At 31.7% G+C, this 26,440-nt stretch overlaps 1 protein-coding gene across 1 annotated transcript; it reads right to left on the bottom strand.

Annotated features, from left to right (window-relative positions):
- Nucleotides 1-13,591: 13,591 nt before the first annotated feature.
- On the bottom strand, nt 13,592-17,055 carry LOC141702939 (uncharacterized; the record flags this gene model as incomplete). The annotated part of the gene is made up of 5 exons (XM_074506519.1): nt 16,342-17,055; nt 15,978-16,152; nt 15,384-15,659; nt 13,948-14,646; nt 13,592-13,656 (listed from the first exon to the last, which is right to left on the bottom strand). Coding segments are annotated over exons 1-5 (1,929 nt in total), but the record flags the coding sequence as incomplete, so codon positions are not given.
- Between the last annotated feature and the right edge of the window lie 9,385 nt (nt 17,056-26,440).

Below are 26,440 nucleotides of genomic sequence, written 5' to 3'. Positions count from 1 at the left end.
TTGTGTGATGAAAGAAGAAGCAAGGGTGAGCAACAAGCCCACTAAAAAATATGTATAGTGATTTACAATATATGAGCATTCTCATAGTACTCATGAAAGTCTTGGTCAAGAAGAAATGAACCAAGTTGATATCTTAACGCGAACAAGTCGCAAAATATTCAGTATATATGTATATATACTTTTCAAAATCATGGAAGTCCTCTTCCATGCATAATATACATAGAGTTCCGTTTAAATTGTATAAAATATCGTTGCAAGGTGATCTCAATATCTAACCTGTCTCAACGTTTTTCTGAAAATCTTTGTCATGCATAAGAATCATTTACTAGATATAAGTTTAAAAGATGAAGTTACAAGATACTCCAATATACTTATATCCGAATACTACTTGAACTACCACCGTTCAAGTTATAATCAGTTTCAAAGTTCATCACCCAGATGAGACTATAAGACTTGAATAGATTCAATCTTTGAAATATCATTATAAATAATGAAGTTACGAGATACTTCACTAAGTCCTGATATATATCCATATATATATATATTATCTCATACATTTCCAGAAAATCTCTGTCATGTAAAGTATGAACAAGAGTTGTAATATCCAATGAATTTGGAAAGGAAAGAATTTTGGCATAAACCTGATATCTTGCTGATCAGGCAAAGATACCAATAAGTAACCTTTTCTACTTGTAGATGGATGAATCCCCCACCGGTCATCACCCTGGCCACAAAAGGACCTTGTGCTGGACCGCCACCCAGCCTCTTACGCGTTGATGGACTACCACCCAGCCACTTACACTTTGATAGACCGTACCCCGGCCTGTCGCTTATGCCGACTCAATTAGATGGGCTTAATTCCCGAACATTGGGTAAGTAATCAATTCATTTGTTTTTTCAAAACAGCAACCACGTTGTGAATAAAATACACCACAGAGCCGGATCCCCCAGGTTTTGAGTGAGTATTTAAATCCCCTTCGAAAGGAAGATCTTAAATTTAAAATGAGTTTTGGGATCCGCCCTAACTTTTAAAAATCATTTTGAAGACTCGAAAACATTTTTAAGAATGTTTGGAGTAATGCTGATTTAATAAAATAAAGCAGTCCCAATATATTAGAAAATATCTGAATATTATTATTTAAATAATATTCCATAAAATAATCTTATAAAATAATCGAAGTAGAAGTTTCTAAAACTTATACTTGAAATGGATATTAAATAACCAAAGATATACTTATATGAAAGTACTATCTTTATTTGAATAATCAAAAATAAGTTTGATTATTGACACCTTATTCTTTAATAAAATAAAGAATATATTTCAATAATAAGCGGAGTCATAATACCTCGAATGAATATTTTAAATAATATCATTAAATAAAATAAAGTAGTGATACATCCTCAAATGAATATTCAAATAATATTCAATTATAAAATAAAAGGAGTCATAAGCCCTCGAATGAATATTCAAATAATATTCAACAAATAATATAAAGTTATCGAATAACCCTTATTCGATTAATAGTTTTTAAAACTATAACCATATATATATAAAATTATATATATATATATAAATCTACTCGGGATCCTCGACTCCCGGTTTTAGAAAATATTTTCACCTTTGGGTCCCTATACTAAGGGTATATGCAAATTACCGCTATTCTCTAGCATAGGTATTATCAACTGAAACCAACAGATATATATGGCAAGAATACGAAACAGGCATGCATATGTACCATATCACATGCTACAATATATCGCAAGAATTTTCTAATAACAAATATGCATTTATCGCAAGATCATGCAATATACACATATACATCACAACAACAGTTATAATGGGTAGAAAACTTGCCTGAGCGACTGGGGGTGATAAAAGGCTCGGGACGAGTCTGGTAACCTATAAACAACAAGTAAGTTAGAATTAAACTTAAGTCACTTGTAAATCTATACTTTAACTACTTAGACTCTAACGCTTGTTTTTGCGCTTACTGATTCTCTTAAATCACTTGAGTACCCTCGGCTCCACCATTTTTAATAATTTTAACCATTACGAGTTTTAAGGCGATTCCTTCGCGAGTGTCTTACCAACTGCCTATTACACCTTACATAATTGTTTCATACTCCAATTAGTCCTTTAAGGTCTTTAACCAAGGTTTCAAAGTAAGGCGAGGGGTAATGGTTTGGTCGCGAAATACCGTTACTTAAAACGGTCGTTTCTCCTAAACCGTACATCGGAATCAAACGAACTACATATCAAAACGAAGCTCGTAACATGAACTATCTAATCATGGCAATGGTCAAAACCTAGCAGTGGGTTCAAGGGTTCTGATGTTAAGAACAAAAACAGTCTAAGGTAAATCGGATATTACGACGAGTATGTTTACGCGATTTCCCAAATTTAAACCATTCCAAAACAACCACCAATCAACCCCAAATCAATCATACAACCAACATCCATCCAGAACACACTCCAACAGCCCCAACAACTCAATATTATCAACTTTATACTACCCTCAAACATGAACTAAAAGCTATACTTAAGTTCATTAACCAATAATCAAGATTTACAACTTCAAACTCGTTACAAATCCAACCACACTCTAACTATACCAGGATCATGTTCCTCATGAACTATAACAATCAAAACCATTCCTAATACTCAAAAGTAAAGCTAGGGTTTGAAGTTTTATACCTTCTTGAAGCTTTTAATCAATGAAAGATCCTTGGAATGCCCAGGAAAGCCTTGATCTATGCTTAAGCTACCTTGTCCTTACAAATAAAATCAAGAATCAAAAGTTTGTTCTTGAAGTTACTATTCACCCCTAAACTTTTAGGAATTGATTAACTAGGTAAACCTTGGATTCTTGGATCCAAACTTATAGCATAACTAAGTTATTAATTATGGAAGCTAAAGAAACAAACCTTATAATTTTTGAAGGTGTGTAGCTTGAGTTTTTGAAAAACTCCTCCTTGTTTTTCTTTCAAAAGCCGAGAGAACACTTTCCGGCCAAGTCCCATTAATTGATCATAACGATATCGTGGAAATGCTGCATGGACCCATATATATAGAAAAGGAAACAGAATCACCTTGATACTAAACCGGATCGAGCCCGTGATCTTCTTGGAAATGGGAAGATCTAGGAAAGGAGGCCAACCTCCTAGAGAGAGCGATGTGCATGGACCAGGTGAGTAGGGATGCAGCTCTGTGGACCGCTCGTCGGGCCTGATAGGTGGTGGTATTACACCCTTCTCAAAGGAACCGTACGTGAGACTCTCGTGACACCCTTCCCCGGAATCAGGACCCCCCTTTCCTTTGACCAACGGTCCTCGAACCAACATGTCCTCCCTTTCTCTTTCTCGGTCAGCGGTTCCTTTTCATTCATTGATTAATTCAAGGTAGCTTGCTTCCAACAAGTCCAAGCGCTAGCGGTAGAAGCTAGTCGTCAGAAGCGAACTTCCGGGCCGGGACGGAGCCAAAAAACGCGAGCGCCTAGCGCGAAAGGTTGCTTTACTAAGATTCTAAATCCCCCTTTTCGACGAATCAATGACTTCCTGAAAGAACTGCTTTATTTAGGTAATGAATATTCTTTTCTATCATTATATCAAATATCTTTTATTTTTAAAAATTTTCACTGACTACGCAGAGTCCGGAATAAAAAAAATTTATGTATTTCGAATTGCTTTGATAGAAAATAGTATGGTATAGAAAAGGGGATTCTTTAGCAAGATAAAGAAGATGAAAAAATTTTGTGTTTTGCTTTGATTTGTTTTGGTTGGTTGTTTTTAGCTTGCTTTTGGTTAATTACCTTTTTAACCATCAACTTTGTGTGGTTCTAAATCAACCACACCTCCTTCCCCCTCATGTCATGCTTATGTCACATTTGTTATGTCATCATCCCTTACTTGCCCTCTGTTAATTGGTTGGGTGACATCATCCCCTCTAATCTCTTTGATTAGCTTCCTAATTGTTTGCCTAATGACCTCTGATCTGTTATACGGTTCGCTTAACTTTCGTTCTCGTTTCTCGTTTGAGGGATCATACCCGGGATCTTATTACTTGGGTTCCCTTAACCTTTCTCAATACATTATATTCCTTTTATGATCCTCTCTTATAATCCTTGAATTTAAATTTTTTTAATCATGTTTCCTTATACTCAATTCTTTCCGTATCTAGTGGATTTCCGGGAAAAATCAAAGTGTTCGAATTTGGATTCTGACGATCTTTACATACACTTATTTATCGTATAGAGTACTAATAATATCCCAGAAGATCAATAACAGAACCCCTACATAGTGTGGCATGAAAAGTTCTCATTCAGCATAATCTGCAAAATCACTATTCATAAGGGTTTCAAAAATTTCCAAAAATTGGGGTTATTACATATCTATTCAGAACTGAGAATAGGGAAAACAATACTTGCATAATAGGATCAAAAATATATATCACTTGAACAATAAGTGATGATAGAGATATTTGCATAATAAGATTCAAAATAAATATCACTTGAACAATAAGTGATGATAGGGATACATGCCTTTGGGTTTTTAGCAGTTAGTCACACTCGTAGAAACACAATTATCTCAGTCTGTCATCTCAAGGCTTCACCGTCTTTTACTTGGCTAAATTCTGATTTGCTGCTCATGCAATGTTTCAACCCAATATTCCATACTATTCAACTCTAGTCTTCATTCATAACATCTGGTCTTGATCTTTTTGAAAGACTCAAATCTATAATTAGAAAATATCATTTAAATTGTCTGAGCGATAATTACTCGACGAACGGCGTGTCAAAATCCTATCGTCTACCCATACGATAGCCCACACATAATTACCACAGTCAACAGAAGAATCTTGACCACGTACACACGTAATTCACATAGCACATAACTCATGTATCACATAATTTATATCACACATGCCTCGATTCCTAAAAACATTTGACTCAATACGTTTAAAACTAAAATCGGGTCAAAAATATGACCTTTCAATCAATACGCTACTCAAAATCGATTTACAAAACAAGCGACCTTTCGAAACAAAAGGATTTGGGTCTCGAAAGTATTTTTATTGAAAGTGGAATATTTTTCTGAGTCTATTTTCTATGAATAAAGTACGAAAATATAAATCAATTAATAATAATATTATTTGATTTTTTAAATACCAAAATATAAATTTTAAAAGCTTAAAAGTATTTTTTAGGAATTATATGAATTAATTATAAATAATTTACATTTTATTTAACTATTTATAAATAAAATTAATTGATCAAATGATTTAATTAATTAATTAAATCCATAAATAATCAATTAAATAAATTATAAATAATCAAATCAAATTAGATTTTTGAAAATAATTAAAAGAGAATAATTTTTGGAATAAAAAATAATAATTTAGGTAATTATTAAATAAATAACCAAATTAAATTTGGAAATAAAAAAAATCAGTTTTAGAAATAAAAACTGAATTTTGAATTATTTTTAATAGGGTAAATCTAGAAATAGTTTTTGATTTTGAAATTGGATAAAATAAGATCAAAACCGTGTTGCAATTAACCCAAACGGGTCATAACCGGGTCACCCAACCCGGACGGGTTGGGATGACCTCCGGCGACCCCTGCCCAGATTCCGGCGACAGAATTATCTGCCGGCCGCCTCCGTTCAGACCAAAACAGCCGGGTTTCTAACCATTTTCGCATCAAAATCAATCATAACTGATCGAGAAACACAACGGGAACAACAACAGCGTAAATCATCATACAAATCGTCGGAATCGACGATCGCCGACTTAACGTCGGCAACACATTCTGGTGAACGTCGAAATCATCAGTTTCTTAACCAACCTCGACGTTCTATACGTCAAAATGAAGCCTACAATTCGTAAAATCTATCCTTTAAAATCAGAATATACAAACAATCACTCATAAACCCAGAAAATTGAATAAAACCAATTAATTAATATGTCTAACTCGACCTATACGAATCTGTACTATAATCACAATGATATTGATATAAATCGATTGCATACATCAAGATAAAGCCATATATAACATCAAAATCATCCAAATATTACTCAAGCAAAAATCCCCTATTCGATTCAAGAACCCTAAAATTTTGAATTGAAAAATTACCAATTGTCGAAACGATTTAATGGTAGATTAAGGAAGAGAAGAACGAGAATCAAAATCTGATACCAGAATCATCTTCAACTTTCCAGTTGAATTCCCACACTCAATAACACCCCCAAATATGTTCTTGGACTTTCAATTTTATTTCTTGAAATTTTTAATAAAAGTAAATAAAATAAACAATATTTTGTAGCTATTTATATTAATCAGAATACTATACCCCAAAAATTAATTAAGGGTGTTTTTATCCCATAACTAATGTAATTAGGCTCAAAAATAATATTTACGGGGAATAATTTTAAAAATGATTAAATACAAAATTTATATCAAAATTCCCCAAAAATTGAGAATAATGAAAAAATGCAGAAATATTAGGTATTGAAATACGCATAATTTTATAAAAATAAAAACATAAATTTTGTGGGCTTTGACGTCCCGGTGGGGGCCCGGTTTGTTTATTTTAGAGAAATAGAACCACTTCCTAATTTTAAAAAATCCCGAAAAAAACATAAAATACATTCAAACACACATAAAATGAGATAAAATGAATACCTCGACAAAGAAGCAAATATACAATCCCATATAAATACATTTTAAACACGTAACGAGTATCCCGTTGGATCATATCAGATCCAAAAATAGATTACTTAGCCGCTAAGTAACTATAAAAATGATATAATTTAGTAACAGATTTGGATATAATGTAATAATATCCCGTCTTTCAATATTACGGGTTTTGTTGTTTTATCAAAACGATTATTGTATCGAAAATTTTGCGTCGGGACGCGTACGGGTCATACCGTAATCCGGATCGAAAAAGTTATAACACGGAAAATGTTCAGAATATCCAGATTAGGTTTGGAAGGAGTTTTCGGAAGAGTTCCAGGTTGTAAAAATACAAAAACGGATGAAGTTGGACGATTCTCGGCTTTATAAAATAGTTTTGTAATTATTCAGAAAATAATTAATAAATCCATAAATCATTATAATATCATATAACAGTCCAAAAATTAACAAAAAATATCACCAATATCTATATTTTATTCTGCACATATAAAAATTAGAATACTGAAAGAATATCATATATAAACATCCAAAACATCAACTCCAATTACCAGATAAATCACCAAAAATTCATATAATAATCACATAATCAACTTCAAATAATAATATTAATAATACCTGAGAATATGGGATATTACAGATATGAGTAGACATATACATATATTTATATTAATATCTAAATAAGAGTAAGGATTATTCTTATGTAAATTATATTAATTAGGCTTCAAAATATTTTTTTTATATGATAGTATATATATGCTCTTTGATATAAAAAGAAAAGGATGAAGGGAAAAGACATGAACCCTAACTAGCCTCCCTTTTTCTCTCTTCCAAATATAAATACATATACATAGATTTTTGGGCCAATTGAGGTGTGATCGTTGTTGAACTTTGCCGGCTTGTGACAGATTTTTCTCTTGCTGCAGTATACTAGAAATTAATTTACGGTAGCCCAACACAGCATAGGTGGGGCGAGTTTATCTTCAAGAACATTCGTGTCATTTATAAGATTCTTATATAATATTAAACCAACAATATAGATAACCTTTATTTGTTGTTATTGTTAAATATTATTATTTCTGAATATTGAATTTGTTTGACCTTCGTGATTTATTTTTCTAATTGATTTTAATTACCTTTCTTAAATTATGATTTATATTGAATATATTTGCCCTAACGCGTAATTCAGGATTGTGAATGAAATTATCTTTACTTCTAGTGGTTAACCTTTTGATGGTACTGTACCCACCATTAATTGGGCCACTTATCGATTTCCACAGCCTATTAATCTTTCAGGTATATCTGGCAAGTTCGGTAGGGGTTCTAGTTTTTCTCGATGATAGAAATCGATGAGACTGTTGCTAATGGTTAACGGTCCAGGGTCGGTGATGCATTATAACCTAAATGTTGTTAATCAAGATAAAGACGATACTATAACAACTTATGTTATGTGCATAGAGAAAGATATAGTGGCAAGGGCTGCAATTCTTGCAGTTATAGTGTACACTTTATTTGATGTTTATTTATCAAAGGCCTATAATGCTAAGTTTTTGTGAAAGGCCTATTCGATTAGACACATAATACTGTCTCAGGAGGTCCAAAAAAGGATACTGTGTATAAGTTCCTTGACTGGAAGCTTATAGACTCTAAGTCCATGACTGAGCAGGTGAATGAATTTTAAATGATTATACATACTTTAAAGGAGTTCGATATGGATCTTCCTAAAAAGTTTTAGGTGATTTATGTGATTATAAAACTTCTAAAGACCTATAGTGTACAGTTTTATGTGTCTAAACAGGGTCATGTGATACCGGTTATAAGAGGGAGTGTGAAGATAAACATCGTGACAGCTGATCAGAAATGAACGCTAGCTAGTAAGAAAAGTAACAGTAACTCTGAAAATGAAAAAAACAAGGCTAAAACCAAAGATAAAAAAACCATGTTAGTCGTGTAGACATATAGGTCATTGGAGTAAAGATTATTTTAAAAAAACTGATGTAGTGGCTCAGGAAAATACCGTGATCGGGACTAGAACCATTGTTGTGCCTCTAGCTAATATGATTATTTTTGAAGCACATGCTTCTGCAATCAATGAAGGGTAAGTCCCCTATAAAACTATATTATTATGTATTTATCTTCCGAATGAGTGGTTGATTGATACTGCAGCTAATATGCACATTTGTGCTGATAAAACTCTATTTGTATCTTAACAACTCGCTCATAAAAGGACAGTGACTATGGGAATGCTAATGTTGTATAAGTGTTAGAAATAAGAAACATGCACTTGAAGTTCCCTTATAGGCGTGTTCTATCCCTGATTAGAGTCCATCATATTCCTAATATTCGTAGAAATATTATTAGTGGATCTTTTTTAGTTAAGGACGATTTTGAACTTTTTTTGAAGTGTAATAAAGTAGTTACCACTTATATCGGTGTATTCCTTGGAAAAGGTTATTTGTTGGTTGTTTTATTTTTTATTAATGTTGAACCTGTGATTGATGGTTTGGTTAATGAAATTGTTGCTTCTTCTGTTAATTGGGTTGAATCATCTAATTTTTGGCACTCTCGTCTTGGTCATTTAATTTCTGGTTCTCTAATGACTATGATGAATTTAGAGTTGATTCAAAAATATGCAATTAGTAACAACTCTAGGTGTCCACTTCTAAAATCAATAAGAAAATCACTTCATAATGTTGTAAGTGATTCTAAAATATTAGATTTAGTTCATAGTGAATTTAATGACTTGTTTACTAAAGACAATAAAAGATATTTTATTACCTTTATTGATGATTGTAGTAGGTACTATTATTTTTATTTGCTTAGAAATAAGGATGAAGAACTTGATCACTTCATTATGTATAAAAGTCAGTCCTTTTATCATCTAAAAAGGTTCACTCTATATTTCTTGTAGTGAACATAATAGAATATCCTAATTAATTTTTTTTAAAAAGGAAACTAGAATAAAAGAATTTAAATACTTAAACTACATAGTACCCAACAATTAGTTATATCATTATATCATATAATAAAACTTTAAAACTTTTGACTTTTCTTTATCGTCGAAATAGATTCTTGCCATGAGTATTTATAGGTGGAGATAAATACAAATACAGATGTAAAACCTTACAATGAGATGAGCTATTATTCAAATAAAGTTATAATGAAATTTTAAATCAAACCTCATCATGAGAGGCAATATAAATTTTTAAGGATGAAGTGATCTAACTAGACTTTTATGTTTTATAAAGTCATGTAGGTGATTGGTTATTTGGTGCTCAAGAATTGGCATAATTATTTGGTAGTGACATCATTGATGAGTGTCGTACATATTTGTTTTTATCCAATAATATGTGTAATTACTTTATCACAATTCATAATAACATTAAACCACAAAAATTATAGTATCAAGTCACAAAAATTGACCACCAAATACTTCATTTAGCAAATTGAAGAACATTTTACTAATAACATCTTACATTATACTTTTCATTGGAATTTTTTAGTATGGATGGGCATGCGATAGATTGACTTAATTTCTAGAAATCTGGTATGCCCATATGCCGAGACAAGCAATTAATTGGTTCCTCAATAATCTACTTGGATTTAACTAAATAACATTAGATAATAATTTGTAAAAGAATAAAGAAATATTTGGTTTTTAATATTAATACTTAAATAGATATCTATTTTTTTAGTTCATAAGATTAAAACATATATAGATATTTCACTTTTATGTTTCATTTTTAATATTTTTGTAGGATTTTGAATTTGTTTATTTTTAGATATTTTTATATCTACAACAGTATGGAAATGATATGGGTGGAAAAAGATTTAAACTTGATATGGTATGCCCTTTTCCTCCCAAATGTATAAATTGAGTATTTCTAATGTATAAGATGACCACATAACATTGCATTACATAGTATTTATGTATAAAATAAAATATGGCCTTATCTAACAAAGTATCAAGGAGAAATTGTTGGATTTATTTGTTTAATCTAAACTGTTTTTAAATAAAATGTTTTTATTAGAATTTGTTGGAGTTGTAGTATGTGGCTGAGTCCACATAGGTGATGGGAGTTTGAAGTAGTCCAGGATAGCAGTTAGTTTGTTCCTCTTTTATTGGCACCACCTCTGCTGTGTATGCCTTATTTTTATGTATGTAATGGTTACTGTTTAGATTAATCAGAAGTACTCCATTCTCTCAGAAACATATCTATACAGTCACACTATAAAACAGAAATCAACTATAAAAAATTTTTTAACACTGTAAGAGTCAATCTTTCAACCAGGACAAACAAGGCTCACTTTTAAGAAAATATTCAAGAGTTAAAATTCTTGATAATAACTATGATAATTTATTACAACACTATATATATATATATATTAACATGATTTACTTAAACTAATTATTGTTTTCTTTCTTCACATTCATTGGTGTAATAGTGATTTGGGATTTGGGTCTTAATTTGGCAGCATCAACTCTGTAAGAAGTGGCTAGCAACCATTGGGGCTAATCATTTCCCCTTTGTCCTTCCATCCTCATGTGTCATAATCTTCAAAACCTATTAGAAGGATCCAATTTAATGAGCAAGTATTTGGCTTATTGTAACAAAGGTGGAAAACACTTGTCCAATTAAATTTGGGATGTAACCATTACCAAATAAAAAAATATTTAATATTTTGCATCAATTTATTAAATTGTAAAAAATACCTATCATATACAGTGAATCCTTAATATTGTGGAGCATTTTCTTCATTGTTTCACTATAAATACAAACACAAATATATTATGTAAAGATTTTGGAATAAAATATTCACCATTATATTAAAAAGATAAGAAATAGAGGTTAATATTGAAGAAGAAGGTTATCAACTAATTTTTTCTATCCACCTACGAAAAAGTCAATCCAAAATTAATAGACCAATAATGTAATTGGGTTCAAACAACAAACATTAATATAATTAATAATTTTTCTAATACTAATATTTGATTTTTTCTATCTCTTGGCTTGTAATTAATTTGTAAAAATGTGGTATAATGAAAGAAAAAAAAATCAAGAATAACATTTTTTGTGAGAACAATCACATCCACTTTCTTTATGTCCATTGTCCATTATAAATAATAACTACCAAATAATTCTATCTAAATTGTCCGATCTCCTTTTTATTGTCCATTATAAACAACTACCAAATAATTCTATCCAAATTGTCAGATCTCCTTTTTATATGGCCAGGACCAACGAGGACACACAGAATCTCTTTTAAATCAATTATTCTCTAGAAATTTGAAAAATATCAACACATGATACTTGTATGGGTTAAAAAAGATAACTAGACAAAAAATACAACATATCAAATCTTAAAGGTAGGCTAAAAACAAAGAAAATGTCAATCAATAATAAAAAACAAAATATATGGAGATATAACGTAGTCACTCACAAAAATATACATGGGCACTTGTGTGTTTATGTATGATGGCATCTGAATTACGAACTTCATGTAACTTACACATGTGTCTCCTTTAATATAGTGAAATAAACCTTCTAATTTTAAAAGACAAAAGGGGTGGCTTTAGCCTTTTCCCTATGTTCAATACTCATATAACATTTATTTTAGATATCATAAAACTATAAGACCACATAAGGGAGATGTTGTAAATACATGACTAGTGGTGTATGGTTATAAACTAAATAATGAAGATTCTAGAATGTACTAGTAGGGGAGGTTTTGTTTTTAAAAAATTTACATACAAGTTTATAGAATGGACTAGAAATACTAATTCATCTTATTATCTTGATGGGCTGCTACCCAAAATGCCTTTTTTCTTGGACTCTTGTTTGTCTTGGGGCTGGGCCTTCCGTTAAAGTGTATATTTCTTTGGCTCATTATTGTTATTATTTTTTATATGAACTATAAGAAGACTTGTTGATCTCTTAATCATTGTGAATCATACTAAATAAATCAAAACACAGTAAATGTTTCTTTTCTCATTCAATTTGATCTATAAATGGTATAAGATATATGTTAAAAATTATCTATAAATTTACAAAAATAAACATTCCTTTAGTTTTTTAAATGTATAAGATATCTCTTAGAAACAACTAAGAAATTTTTTAAGAACTCTTTGTTTATAGTTTGTCAATAACTTCTATTTGAAATATTAAAATTTATTTTGACTAATGTGATTTTAGCTCTTTATTAAGAACTCTGTAGTACCAAAACTAAACTTCACACACTTTTGTATAAGTAAATCTGGAGAAGTTTAATAAACGAAAAACAATTTTTATTGATGTCTAATTTTCTAATAATACATTCTAACGTAAACTTATAAAATAGAAAACTACTAATAAAATAGAAACCACTACTCCTGAAAATACTCCATGTCTCCTACTTCCTAAAAACTCTCGTATCAATGTTGTAACAACAAACGACTAAGTCATACAGCCTTGTATATGCTTCACCATCGGTATTTATTAAAAACAAATACGCTTAGATTAAGACAACTACCAACATACCATCCCCTAATCTAAGCCAGTATCTGCAGATTCTTCATGCCCAACATATCACACATTTTCTGAAATTTAACAGTAGATAATGCCTTGGTAAGAACGTCTACCCGCTGCTCCTCTGTACGCACATATTTTATTTCAATCTCACCTCGTTCCACACACTCACGAATAAAGTGATATCGTATATTGATATGTTTACTCCTCCCATGAAATACCCGATTTTTAGAAAGATTTATTGCAGACCTGTTGTCTACATATATCACCACTGGTTGCTGCTTCATATCCATTATTTTGATCACCAATACTACGTCTATCCTCTATATTGCCTACGAGATCACTATCAGAATTGCCTGATAGTAGAAAATTTTTGGTTCCCTTTGCTTATACCAGTCCAAACTCCATGGTTCCTTTAATGTATCGCAAAATTTGCTTAACAATACCTAGACGAAGCTCTGTAGGACATTCGATGTAGCGAATAATAATGCCAACTACATAGGCAATGTCAGGTCACGTGTGCACCAAATACCTCAGCCCTCTGACCATGCTCTTGTATTGAGTTGGGTTAATAGCCTTTCCCTCTACATCCTTGTTTAGCTGAACATTTCCTTCCATTGGGTATTTGGCCGGATTACAGTCACACATACTAGCCTTCTCAAGTAATTTCCGAGCATATGCAGTTTGTTTGAGCTCAATATATTCTCCTTTCTATTTAACTTTGATACCCAAATAGTGAGATAACTTACCCAAATCACTTATGTCAAACTCTTTGTTCATTTGCTTCTTAAAACTTTCAATTAATGAAACATTCATTCCTGTGATCAGTAAATCATCGACATAAACGCCAATAATTAACACCTCATCTCCTTCTCTTTTGGTGTACACAAGATGCTCATAGGGACATTTTTCAAACCCCAGGCTTATGAGATACTTACCGAGTCGATCATACCATGCACGTGGTGCCTGACGTAATCCGTAAAGAGCCTTCACCAATTTGTAAACCAAATGTTCTCTGTTTTTCTTTACGAATCCTTCAGGTTGAGACACAAAAACTGTCTCTTGCAACTCTCCATTTAGCTTGAATACCCATTTCAAACCCATAGGTTTATGTCCAGACAACAACTCTACCAGATTCCAAGTCTTATTTCTTTCAATGGAGTCTATTTCTTCTTTCATGGCTTGTTTCCAGGCATCATCAACAGCTGTTTCTTTGTTGTTTGAAAGTTCATTTATCCATGCCAATATCAGCTCACTCTCAGCTTCAACCTCCTCTATTTCATTATAAATATCGCTAAGCAACCGGAAATTTCTGGGTTCACTGCTAGTACTACTTTTTTTACTTCCCTGACTACTCTCCCCAATTTTCGAAATTGCATCTACCAAGGAATTAGAACTGAAACTCCCTACATTTCCTGTGTTGAAGCTCCCTGCATTTCCTGTTGTACCTGCATTCATATTATCCCCTTTACTGAATTCAGTTAAGCCCGTGTTCAGGACAACAAAAGTATCTCGAACGCTTTGACTCTGGCTTGTCTGCATTTGGTCACCCCAATTTCAGGCTTTTTTTTCTTCAAAGATTACATCTTTGCTGATATGTATAGCCCTAGACACTGGATCAAATAATCCATACCCTTTTGTTCCCGGTTCTCTACCCAGATGAACAACGATTTTGTTTCTATCACTGAGTTTAGTTGTGTGCATATATGGAAATTTCATGTGTGCAACACAACCAAAGACTTTAACATGTCTAATATCTGGCTTATCCCCCCGTCCAAGCTTTATACGGTGTCTACCCTAAGAGTGCACGGGCGGGTAAGCGATTTAAAATGTACACTGAGTGTCTTGCAGCTTCTCCCCATAATTCACATAGCATTTTCATGGATTTAAGAAAGCTCATGGCCATTTACACGACCGTCCTATTTCTACGCTCTACCACTCCATTTTGTTGTGGAGAATAGGGTGTATTATATTGTCTATAAATCCCCGCATCTTCACAGAATTTCTTGAACTCATTAGACAAAAAATCTCCACCTCTATCCATACGAAGTGTTTTGATTCTTTTCTCTAAATCCTTTTCTACCACATTTTGAATTTCTTTAAGGCATCCAGTGCTTCGTTTTTAGTTTTCAGCATGTAATTTTTCTGATGAAGTCATCAACCAACAATAAGAAGTATCTATTACCTCCCTTTGTTTCAGGAGAAATTGACCCACAGAGGTCACCGTGAATTAATTCTAAAACCTCTTTAGAATGAAATTCAGCTTGGTGAGGAACAGACATCCTGGTCTGTTTAGCCATTAAGCATCCGGTACACACCTCACTAGGTTGGATAAAATCTGGAAAATCTCGTGCCAACTTGTTCACAAACATTAAGTTCATAGCCTGGAAGTTAACATGGCCAAGACGAGAGTGCCATAGCCATGTGGACTCTTTTCGGCTTGTCATTAAGCACATTGGACCTGCAGATTTAATAACGACTCTGTACAGCCTATTTTCTTAGCGCTTAACTTTTATAATCAAACGACCACTGACATCATAAACCCATAAAAACATATTCTTGAGTACTACTTTATTTCCGCCTTCTTATAACTGACCCAGTGATATGATATTATTGCATAAATCAGGAATAAAATATACCTCTTTGAAGATTAATTCCTCCCCATTATTATACTGAAATGCAACCGAGCCATTTCCGTTTAAATCTACTATTGAACCATCTCCAAATCTTACTCGTCCTGTCACGTTCTCGTCCAAAGTTTTGAATTTTGATCAATAACCCGTCATGTGATTACTAGCTCCATTGTCCAAGTAACAAATGTCAGAATTCCCCCGTTTAATACCACTCAGATTCAATGAAGGTGTGACTTCTCCTTCGTTCAACAAGAGTTTTTCGTTGTCTTTATTTTCTGCAACACTTTGTACCTTCAACAGAGCAGGCACATCGTCTTGTACCTGGGTGAGATTAACTTCTGATTTTTACTCCTTCTCACATTCACGCTTGGGCTTACGACATTCTATAGCGAAATGTCCATATACACCACAATTGAAACACCGAACTTTGCTTCTGTCACGCCTTGGGCATGATCCACTACCTTGATTCTTTGTGCCCGGAGACAGTTCTTATTTTCCTGATTTCTTTACCCACTCATCCCTCGTGAGGAGTAGTTGTCCTTCGTTGCCTTCCATTTTCCTCCATTCCTCTTCAGTTAGTAGTTGTTGACCACCACTGGATTCACTTTGCCCACGCATCCTCTCCTCCTGTGCGTTGAGGGATCCCACTACCTCCTGAATAGTCACGGTGTCTAAGTTCCCAGACTGCTCTATCGTTGACATAATTTGTAAATTTTTTGATGGAACAACTCTGAATAACTTCTTCATAACGTATCCTTTATCCACTATTTCTCCAAGAGTACATATGTTCGTCACCATACCGTTTAGCTTCATGCAAAAGTCATCAATCAGTTCCATTTCTTTCATGCTCAGGAATTCAAATTCAGCCTTCAGTGTCTGTATCCTACCATTCTTAATCCGATAAACGCCTAAACACATGGTTTTCACATCCTCCCAGGCTTCTTTGGTCATCTCCTTATCAGCAATTATCAACAAGATGTCCTCAGGGATTCCCTGGTATATTGCAGTCAGTACCTTCTTGTCTGTCTTGTCCTCAATGGTGCCTTTCGGATATGTAGGCTCGATTTCTACCCATATGCCATGTGCTTTCATGTAAACTTTCATTTTAAGGGACCGAGCGGTATAGTTACTCTTTGTTAGCATTGGATAGGTAAGGCCAACTGAATTCTCTTTGCTCTTCTGCGTCTCTATAGTAGTTGCTTGTTTTGGCATGTACTTGGGCATATAGCTCCGATACCAAATGTAGTACCAAAACTAAACCCCACACACTTTTGTATAAGTAAATCTGGAGAAGTTTAAGAAACGAAAAACAATCCACTGAATTCAGTGGTGGTCAGTTACTTGACAGGACGAGTAAGATTTGGAGATGGTTCAACAGTAGATATAAAAGGAAAGGGCTCGGTTGCATTTCAGTGTAATAATGGGGAGGAATAAATATTCAAAGTGGTATATTTTAAATGTAGTACCAAAACTAATCCACATACACTTTTGTATTATTAAATTTGGAGAAGTTTAAGAAATGAAAAACAATTTTTATTGATATCTAATTTTCTACTAATACATTCTAACATAAACTTTTAAAATAGAAAACTACTAACAAAATAGAAACCACTACTCCTGAAAATACTCCTGGTCTCCTACTTCCTAAAAACTCTCCTCACAATGCTCAAACAACAAATGACTAAGTCATAGAGCCTTCTATATGATTTGCCATCTTTATTTATTAAAAACAAATACACTTAGATTAAGATAACTACCAACAAACTCAACCATTTTAAAAAGATTACTTCAAGAAAAATATTTTCACAAAGTTTTCTTGGCTTATTGTTTTCATTATATTATGTTTGCACTCTTTACAAACTAGAAAAACTTAATTTTAACGAAATGCATTAACACAAAAGTAACAAATTAATTTAGGGCTTCTATTTTATGTAATAGGCCAAACCTAATTGACCAATTTATCATTGTTTTTTAGCATTACACTTAAAAATTTTCCGTGGAGGAGTCGATTGTGATATCTTTACGGAAGAGAGCGAAAATATCTTAGATTGAAGAAGATGATCAGTAAAAGGATAAAGATATAGAGATTTTAATAAATATGTGAGTGTTAAAAAGTGATTTAGGGAGTCAACATTGTGTGTGATTGTATTTTAATATTTAATTGTGTATAATTGTATTTTAATTTTAAATTGAAACAAACTGCGGAAACGATTTACCAGAGTGAAGGATAGGATATATGCCCATACATTCACAACAAATTGGGGTAATTAAGGCATTTTATCTTTTAATTATAAAATATAACAATTTTAGTTAAACGTATTTAATAATAATATTTCTAACTTAATTTCTTATTATATGGACTTATCCAAATTGTTGTTAGTTATGGTCATATCCTATCAATTTAATATGGAATCTTAGATCTTTTTTATCTTAGTCATTCCATTTAAAATAAAAGAATATTCTTTAAGCAATGACAAGTAGGTATTATATATTAAATAGAACTTTCAAGCCTTTCAATTATTTGAACCCAGAAAAGTAGGTATATTAAACCAAATAGAATAATAATGCACAATTCCTAATTATTTTTTCTTTCAAATTTTCTATAATGTATTTCAAACAATTTTTTAAACCATCAATGAATTAAACATTACTATGTGAGCTTAGCATAGATTTTAAAATTTTCAAAATTTGATTTATAGAACTCAAGATTGAGGCGAAATAAAATAAAAAAAAACTCGGTAATTTGATTTCTAAATAGGAAATGAAATATTCTTGCATTACCCTCCAAATATATATTTAAAATTTGATAGTCGATTGCATTACCATATGAAGAAATTACATACAATTAGCAAACAAAAAAATTTGTAGCAATTCCGATAAGGTTGAAGGTGTTAGCTCCAAATATTTTCAAACTGAGCTTCCTCTTTATTATTAAAATTTCTAGGACAACAAACACACATCCCATAAATAAAGAGTAGTTGGGGAAAGCCACCCAAACTAATGTAGTGTGTTCTTCTCTTGTGACATTTTTAATTTCATGTAGTGTTGTTAATCATGTTTTATGGGCCACCCCTTTTCTCTCCCATGGAGCTCAACCATTCCCCAAATTCACCTTTATAAACATTTATGTTCATCTTTATAAACATCATTAACTCCATTTATGTTCCTTTTTATTTTCTCAGATAATTTTTCTTAATTATCTTCCACCCCTCCTTTTTTGTTGCATAATATATTTTTTAATTATCTTCCATGTAAATTGACTGATAAATATTACAAATTCATGAATAATTCATAGATTTTACCCTTTCTCTTTGGGGGCCTCTATCAATGTGATCTCATTAAATTCAATAGCTGGAGGAGAAATGGGAGGAAATAACATAAAAGAGTATTTGAGGAGGTAGTATAACCCTTGTGATATAATATAGTACGAGAAAAACACAGATTTTCGACTTACAAAATAAGTGGACTATGACCAATTTTGGATGAAAATAAGCCGTTTTTTACTTATTTACTTAGCTCAAAGGAGTCAAGTGGAAAATAATGAGTCAGTCATTTACAATCCTAGAAACTAACCTAAAAATTGGCGATTTATGACGTTTTTAGTTTCATAAATTTTGGCCCCACAAAAATGGCATGGGTGTATAGAGGCAAGTGTGAGCCAACACCCAGACACATAACCACATGAGATAACTGACAAACATTTTAGCTACTTTTATTTCTCAAATTCCCACCTGATGGTCCAACTTTTGTCTATTTAGCATGGCGACCACACATAAGCATTAAAGTACAATTAATGAGATATCATCAGCCAAGTCACACACCTCACTACAAACTTTTAGAACATCTATATACAATATATTTACACTTTAAAAGCATATTTTAGTATATTTTTTATAATATCTTTTAATATTTAAAACTTTAAGGCATGAGTCATATATTTTATTTAAATTTTTTGTAATTTTTATTTTGAGGACACATTAATTACCTACGTAATTATGATATTAAATATTTTTTTATAGGACAAAAGTACATATAACATGATATATATGTTTTTACTCATAACATTTTATTTAATTTTATAAAATAGTAATTTTTAATTTGAATCAAAATTATATTTGGAATAATACATCGTATGGTTTTTAGTGAATACTATAACATTTCTTAAAAACAATACAACCTTTTTTACTCAACCCAATAAGGTGTTACCTAAAACATAATATTATCTCAAAAAATAACTAACAGTGAACAAATTTTATAAAAAAAATCAAGCTATATAAAAAAAATGGGAAACTTTTTACATAACATTTAAAATTTGGCGAACACAACAATATTTCTACAGAACATTATAAATATACTATAAAACTTAATTATATTATCTTTTCGATCATAAAAAGTAACTACAACATAAATAAAAGTTAATATAATTTTAAAGTAACAGGTGCATGTGACTAGTTTCTAATTTTAAAGAGTTCCTTACAGAGATTTACCACTAGGTGATCACGGTTAATCCGCATAATACGATCCCATATTAAACTGACACAACCAAAATTGGAATGTGGTTTGCACTTACGATTCAACTACCTACAAAATTCGCACGTTATGGGTTGATTTTGCTTTAACCTTAACCCAATCTGCTTCCCATCCGAACGACATTAATTTACCAACATATATACACACAGTTTTATACTTGTAATTATATAAATTAAAATAATGATGTCCAATAATCAAAAACTAAATTCGAGTTAGATCTCATGAAATTATCATCAACTCATCATATATTTCAATATATTTTATATTGTTTTAGAATTACATTTGTTGTTGCAACTAAATTGATGGAGATGATTATTAAACGTAAGTTATTTGCAATTAATACTAGTGATTTACTTTACTCTAAAACTTTACCTAATTATACTAAAAATTATGTAAATTTTAAGAGGAAACATTTAAATAAAAGAGATATTATTTTATTTACCCAGTTCACTAATAAGAATATCATAAACCTTCAAAATCCGCTAAACCGAACTGAGTGGTTTAGTTTTACTAGGATAAGAGGTTGAGGTTGGTTTGCATTTTTTTAAAACCACAGTTATACCGTTTGGTTCTGGCTTAACATATAACCCGAACCAAACCGCACCGCGATCACCCATGTTTACCATTATATATAACTAAATTTTTGTATTATGTATAATGAGTTAAGTTTTAAGTCTTGAATCTATAATTTATACTCCCTCTGTTTCAATCAATTCTTAAAATTTGAAATAGAGTGCTCGACACCCATTTTGAGGCTCTTATCTAGCATAGTTACATAGCTTATTTTTAAGATTTTCTTTTTTTGAATAAAAAATTAAATATATGATTTTTTCCCAAAAAAAAGTTTTTAAAATAATTTATATAATTATATATATATGTGTATATATATGTATGTATGTACATATGTATGTATATATATATAAATTTAGTTATATATTTGGTCAATGAATGGTATATTTTTTAAACCAGTTTTAAAACCTTATAGGTGCTTGGAATAATACTTTAAAAGCTTATGTATAATTTTTTTTCTAATTTTCCAATAACACAATAAATGTGTGATGTTCGATAGTTAAGATTAAATTGCCTTGACAATGTGTTAATCTTGATCGGTAATGATAGCCGAAGGGTTCTTTGCCTTCCACGACCAATACCAAAACCCGCTCAAAACTTGTAGTATTAAAGAACGGTACACACGGCATAGTATACCTAATGGTTCGATATGTAGTATCAAACAAAACTACATCACTAAAATTTTTATAGGATATCAAAGAATGGAGATCAACCCATACAAGACCATTCAATCTTTATTTTTCATCAAGTAGAATTCTAATGAAAAAATTACCATTATTTTTTTTCTTTTAAGCGATACAACCAATGCAATCTCGCTTGAGCATCATTAACACCCAAGTTGCCCTTCCTAAAATCATGTACCACGTTTCTTAAATGTTGGCCATCAAAACCTACTTGTTGTGCTCATTCATGCATCTTGTCAAAAATATTCATTTGTTATCTCGGTTGGACACCTTAACATGTAAGTTCTTAATTAAATTCTTTTAGGCCACGGTTATATGTGTTAGAAAATTAAAAGTTTGGAGCTTTATTATTGTAGGCTCTTTACGTAATTTTTAAAAAAATTTGAATATGGATCTAAGAAATTTTCTTAGTGTAGTCCATTGAGAAAGAAGTATAAAGAGGTTTCTTTCTATCACTACTAGAAAAGTAGAATAGACATCGGCTAAAAACCGATCTCTCTGAATAAAAAATTCGATATCTTCGTGGGTGATGTTAAAGACCCCCCATTTAACATCGGTTTTAAACTGATGTTAAATAAGAGATATAACATCAGTTTTTAAAGATGTTAAATTTCTAATGTATATCTAATCTTAATATATTAACATAATATGATATTTTTATCAATTTAAACATATGTGAGGTAAGCAAAATATTTCCATTTATCCATTAAACTGATGTTACTAATACGAGTAATAACGGTTTTCAAGATAAACCGATGTAAACATAACTTTTGACATCGGTTCTTTATTTTAAACCGATATATATTGGTGACAAAATGATGTTTATAAAGCTTAATAACATCGGTTTTCTGTTTTAAGATTTTTTTGTAGTATTTAACATCGATTTTATTCGATATTATTGATCTCAATGTTCCACTAAAATTGATGTATTAAGTTTTGATAGACATCAATTTTTTATTTTATAACAGGTTTTAAAGTGATAAATTAACATCACTTTCCATTGTAGTGATGTCTGATTACCTGTTTCATTAATGTACATTTTATAAATATAGATGTCAAACCAATAAACTAACAAAACCAATTGCTGCATAATACCAATTGTCTATATATCGAATAACAATATCCAAACATTAGGCATAACACTTTCATCTAATCAAAACATCAAGTACTACACATATTTATGTAACATACTGTTTGCAGATATACTATATTACCATATTCTGGATCTTTGGCTAGATAGGCCGTCAATCCAACAACAGAGCTTCCTCGTCCACTTGTGTAAATTCCGCAAGGGGATAGCTTATGTGTGTAAGTCAGCAGCAACTCTGACTTGCTAGTTCCACGATCGCTAAGATAAAAGATGTTGATATCTCCTCGAAATATAGCCTCAGATTGCAATGTCAATGCACTCCCACCAAAAAGCTGCAATTTGTCAATCAACCAAAACTCAGAGTATGGAATGTATATGACTAAATTATATTGGAATGTGCCAACCGTAAAGAAGAGCAATACAAATAGAAATTTCGGACAACTAGCTGTAGAATCAGGTAGTTGTATGGAATGTATTCCTCCTCATAACTATAATTAAGGATGGGTAGTTGTTGCCAAAAATATCTAGGACGGGTATATTGTTCAATTTTACACTAAATTATATAGGACTGTGCCAACTGTAAAGAAATGTATTGGCTAGAAGAACTCACACACAATCCAAAAATGAATCAAGATAACCAAGAGCAAGAAAGATGAAAATTTAAAATCATGTTTGGGAGCGGTACCTTTGTTGCTACCAAATTACAGGATTTAAATGATGTAGCGGCTTATTTCCTTCTATAAAAACCAAGCCATAGAAACACACCCAAAACCCAGTATTCAATCCATCCAAACCAAATAAACATATGATATATCTACATAAAAAAAGTCTGCACATACATGCACAAACCTATTTTAAGATAAACAAGCATCATCCTACTAGTAAAGCATGGCTGATTCTGTGATAGGTGTAATGTTGGGTGAAATGTGGCATAGTATCGACATATACTCATAATGTTACATCATCTGTAGCAGGCCTAAAGTTTCCATTAAACAGTGTTAGAAATCAGATATTTAGGTTTTATACAGGTTTTTGATCCAGAATTATAAAGCTGCAGAAGTAATTACCTGTAATACAAGTACTTCTCATATATATCAAATGAAGCAATCACCTGTAAGACTTCTTTCGGTATTCTTTTACTATATTGATCATTAGGTACATCTTGTCTTTCAACATAGCTCTTCCATATCTGCAAAAAAAGTATTAGTACTATAGTCCATAGACATGTGAGGCAGCTCTAGAGTACATATATTTTATCTCACCTTCAATTTCTGCCCCTTAGCAGAATACTCAGCATGTGTAAGCTGGTGATTTTTTTTTATCTTGTCTGTGTTAAATGAAGTTTGAAGCTTTGCTAGACCATGTTCAAGAAGTGTCACTGCCACATTAGACTCTGACACCCATAAAGAACCTAAGAAAGTCCTATATATATCAACAGTTTCCACTTCAATCTGGGGACAATCAAAGAATATAGTTATATAACAAACATGGAAGTAAATGAAGATATTGACAGACATGTGTTTGTTACAAACCAAAATAAATACCTCAACATCCTCTACATAATTATCCTTCTCGCTAGGTCAGTTGCTTTACTAAAAAACGAGGCATCTCGTCCAGGACATCTAACCCTTGAAAGAGAAAAAGTAATGTAGGATGCTTTTTGTGGTATATATCGTTTATAACGGTGACCACTGAACACATATTCCAGAACAACATTTATCTTCCTATTTTGATGTAGTTCGGGCAAGAGATTACTGGCTTTCTTTGATTGTGACTGAAGTAACAATAAGAGTACGGTCAATAAACAAAAGAACTTTATAGGATATCAAAGAATGGGGATCAACCCATACAAGACTATTCAATCTTTATTTTTCATCAAGTAGAATTCTAATGAAAAAATTACCATCATTTTTTTTCTTTTAAGCGATACAACAAATGCAATCTCGCTTGAGCATCATTAACACCCAAGTTGCCCTTCCTAAAATCATGTACCACGTTTCTTAAATGTTGGCCATCAAAACCTACTTGTTGTGCTCATTCATGCATCTTGTCAAAAATATTCATTTGTTATCTCGGTTGGACACCTGAACATGTAAGTTCTTAATTAAATTCTTTTAGGCCACAGTTATATGTGTTAGAAAATTTAAAGTTTGGAGCTTTATTATTGTAGGCTCTTTACGTAATTTTTAAAAAAATTTGAATATGGATCTAAGAAATTTTCTTAGTGTAGTCCATTGAGAAAGAAGTATAAAGATGTTTATTTCTATTACTACTAGAAAAACTAGAATATACATCCGCTAAAAACCGATCTCTATGAATAAAAAATCCGATGTCTTCGTGGGTGATGTTAAAGACCCCCATTTAACATCGGTTTTAAACTGATGTTAAAGAAGACATATAACATCAGTTTTTAAAGATGTTAAATTTCTAATATATATCTAATCTTAATATATTATCATAATATGATATTTTTATCAATTTAAACATATGTGAGGTAAACAAAATATTTCCATTAATCTATTAAACTGATGTTACTAGTACCAGTAACAACGGTTTTCAAGATAAACCGATGTAAACATAACTTTTGACATCGGTTCTTTATTTCAAACCGATATCTATTGGTGACAAAATGATGTTTATGAAGCTTAATAACATCGGTTTTCTGTTTTAAGATTTTTTTGTAGTATTTAACATTGGTTTTATTCGATATTACTGATGTCAATGTTCCACTAAAATTGATGTATTAAGTTTTGATAGACATCAATTTTTTATTTTATAACAGGTTTTAAAGTGATAAATTAACATTATTTTCCATTGTAGTGATGTCTGATAACGTATTTCATTAATGTACATTTTATAAATATAGATGACAAACCAATAAACTAACAAAACCAATTGCTGCATAATACCAATTGTCTATATATCCAATAACAATATCCAAACATCAGGCATAACATTTTCATCTAATCAAAACATCAAGTACTACACATATTTATGTAACATACTGTTTGCAGATATACTATATCACCAGATTCTGGATCTCTGGCTACATAGGCAGTCAATCCAACAACAGAGCTCCCTCGTCCACTTGTGTAAATTCTGCTAGGGGATAGCTTATGTGTGTAGTCAGCAGCAACTGTGACTTGCTAGTTCTAGGATCGCTAAGATAAAGATGTTGATATCTCCTCGAAATATAGCCTCAGATTGCAATGTCAATGCACTCCGACCAAAAAGCTGCAATTTGTCAATCAACCAAAACTCAGAGTATGGAATGTATATGACTAAATTATATAGGACTGTGCCAACCGTAAAGAAGAGCAATACAAATAGAAATTCGGACAACTAGCCTGATAACTGTAATTAAGGATGGGTAGTTGTTGGCAAAAATATCCACGATGGGTATATTGTTCAACTTTACACTAAATTATATAGGACTGTGCCAACTGTAAAGAAATGTATTGGCTAGAAGAACTCACACACAATCCAAAAATGAATCAAGATAACCAAGAGCAAGAAAGATGATTATTTAAAATCAAGTTTGGGAGCGGTACCTTTGTTGCTACCAAATTACAGGATTTAAATGATGTAGCGGCTTATTTCCTTGTATAAAAACCACGCCATAGAAACACAGCCAAAACCCAGTATTCAATCCATTCAAACCAAATAAACATATGATATATCTACACAAAAAAAAGTCTGCACATACATGCACGAACCTATTTTAAGATAAACAAGC

This window comes from Apium graveolens, unplaced genomic scaffold, assembly GCF_009905375.1.
Source record: "Apium graveolens cultivar Ventura unplaced genomic scaffold, ASM990537v1 ctg5954, whole genome shotgun sequence".
NCBI lineage: Eukaryota > Viridiplantae > Streptophyta > Magnoliopsida > Apiales > Apiaceae > Apium > Apium graveolens.
Note: the sequence above shows the minus strand (reverse complement) of the source record. Positions and strands in the feature narration are given on the sequence as shown.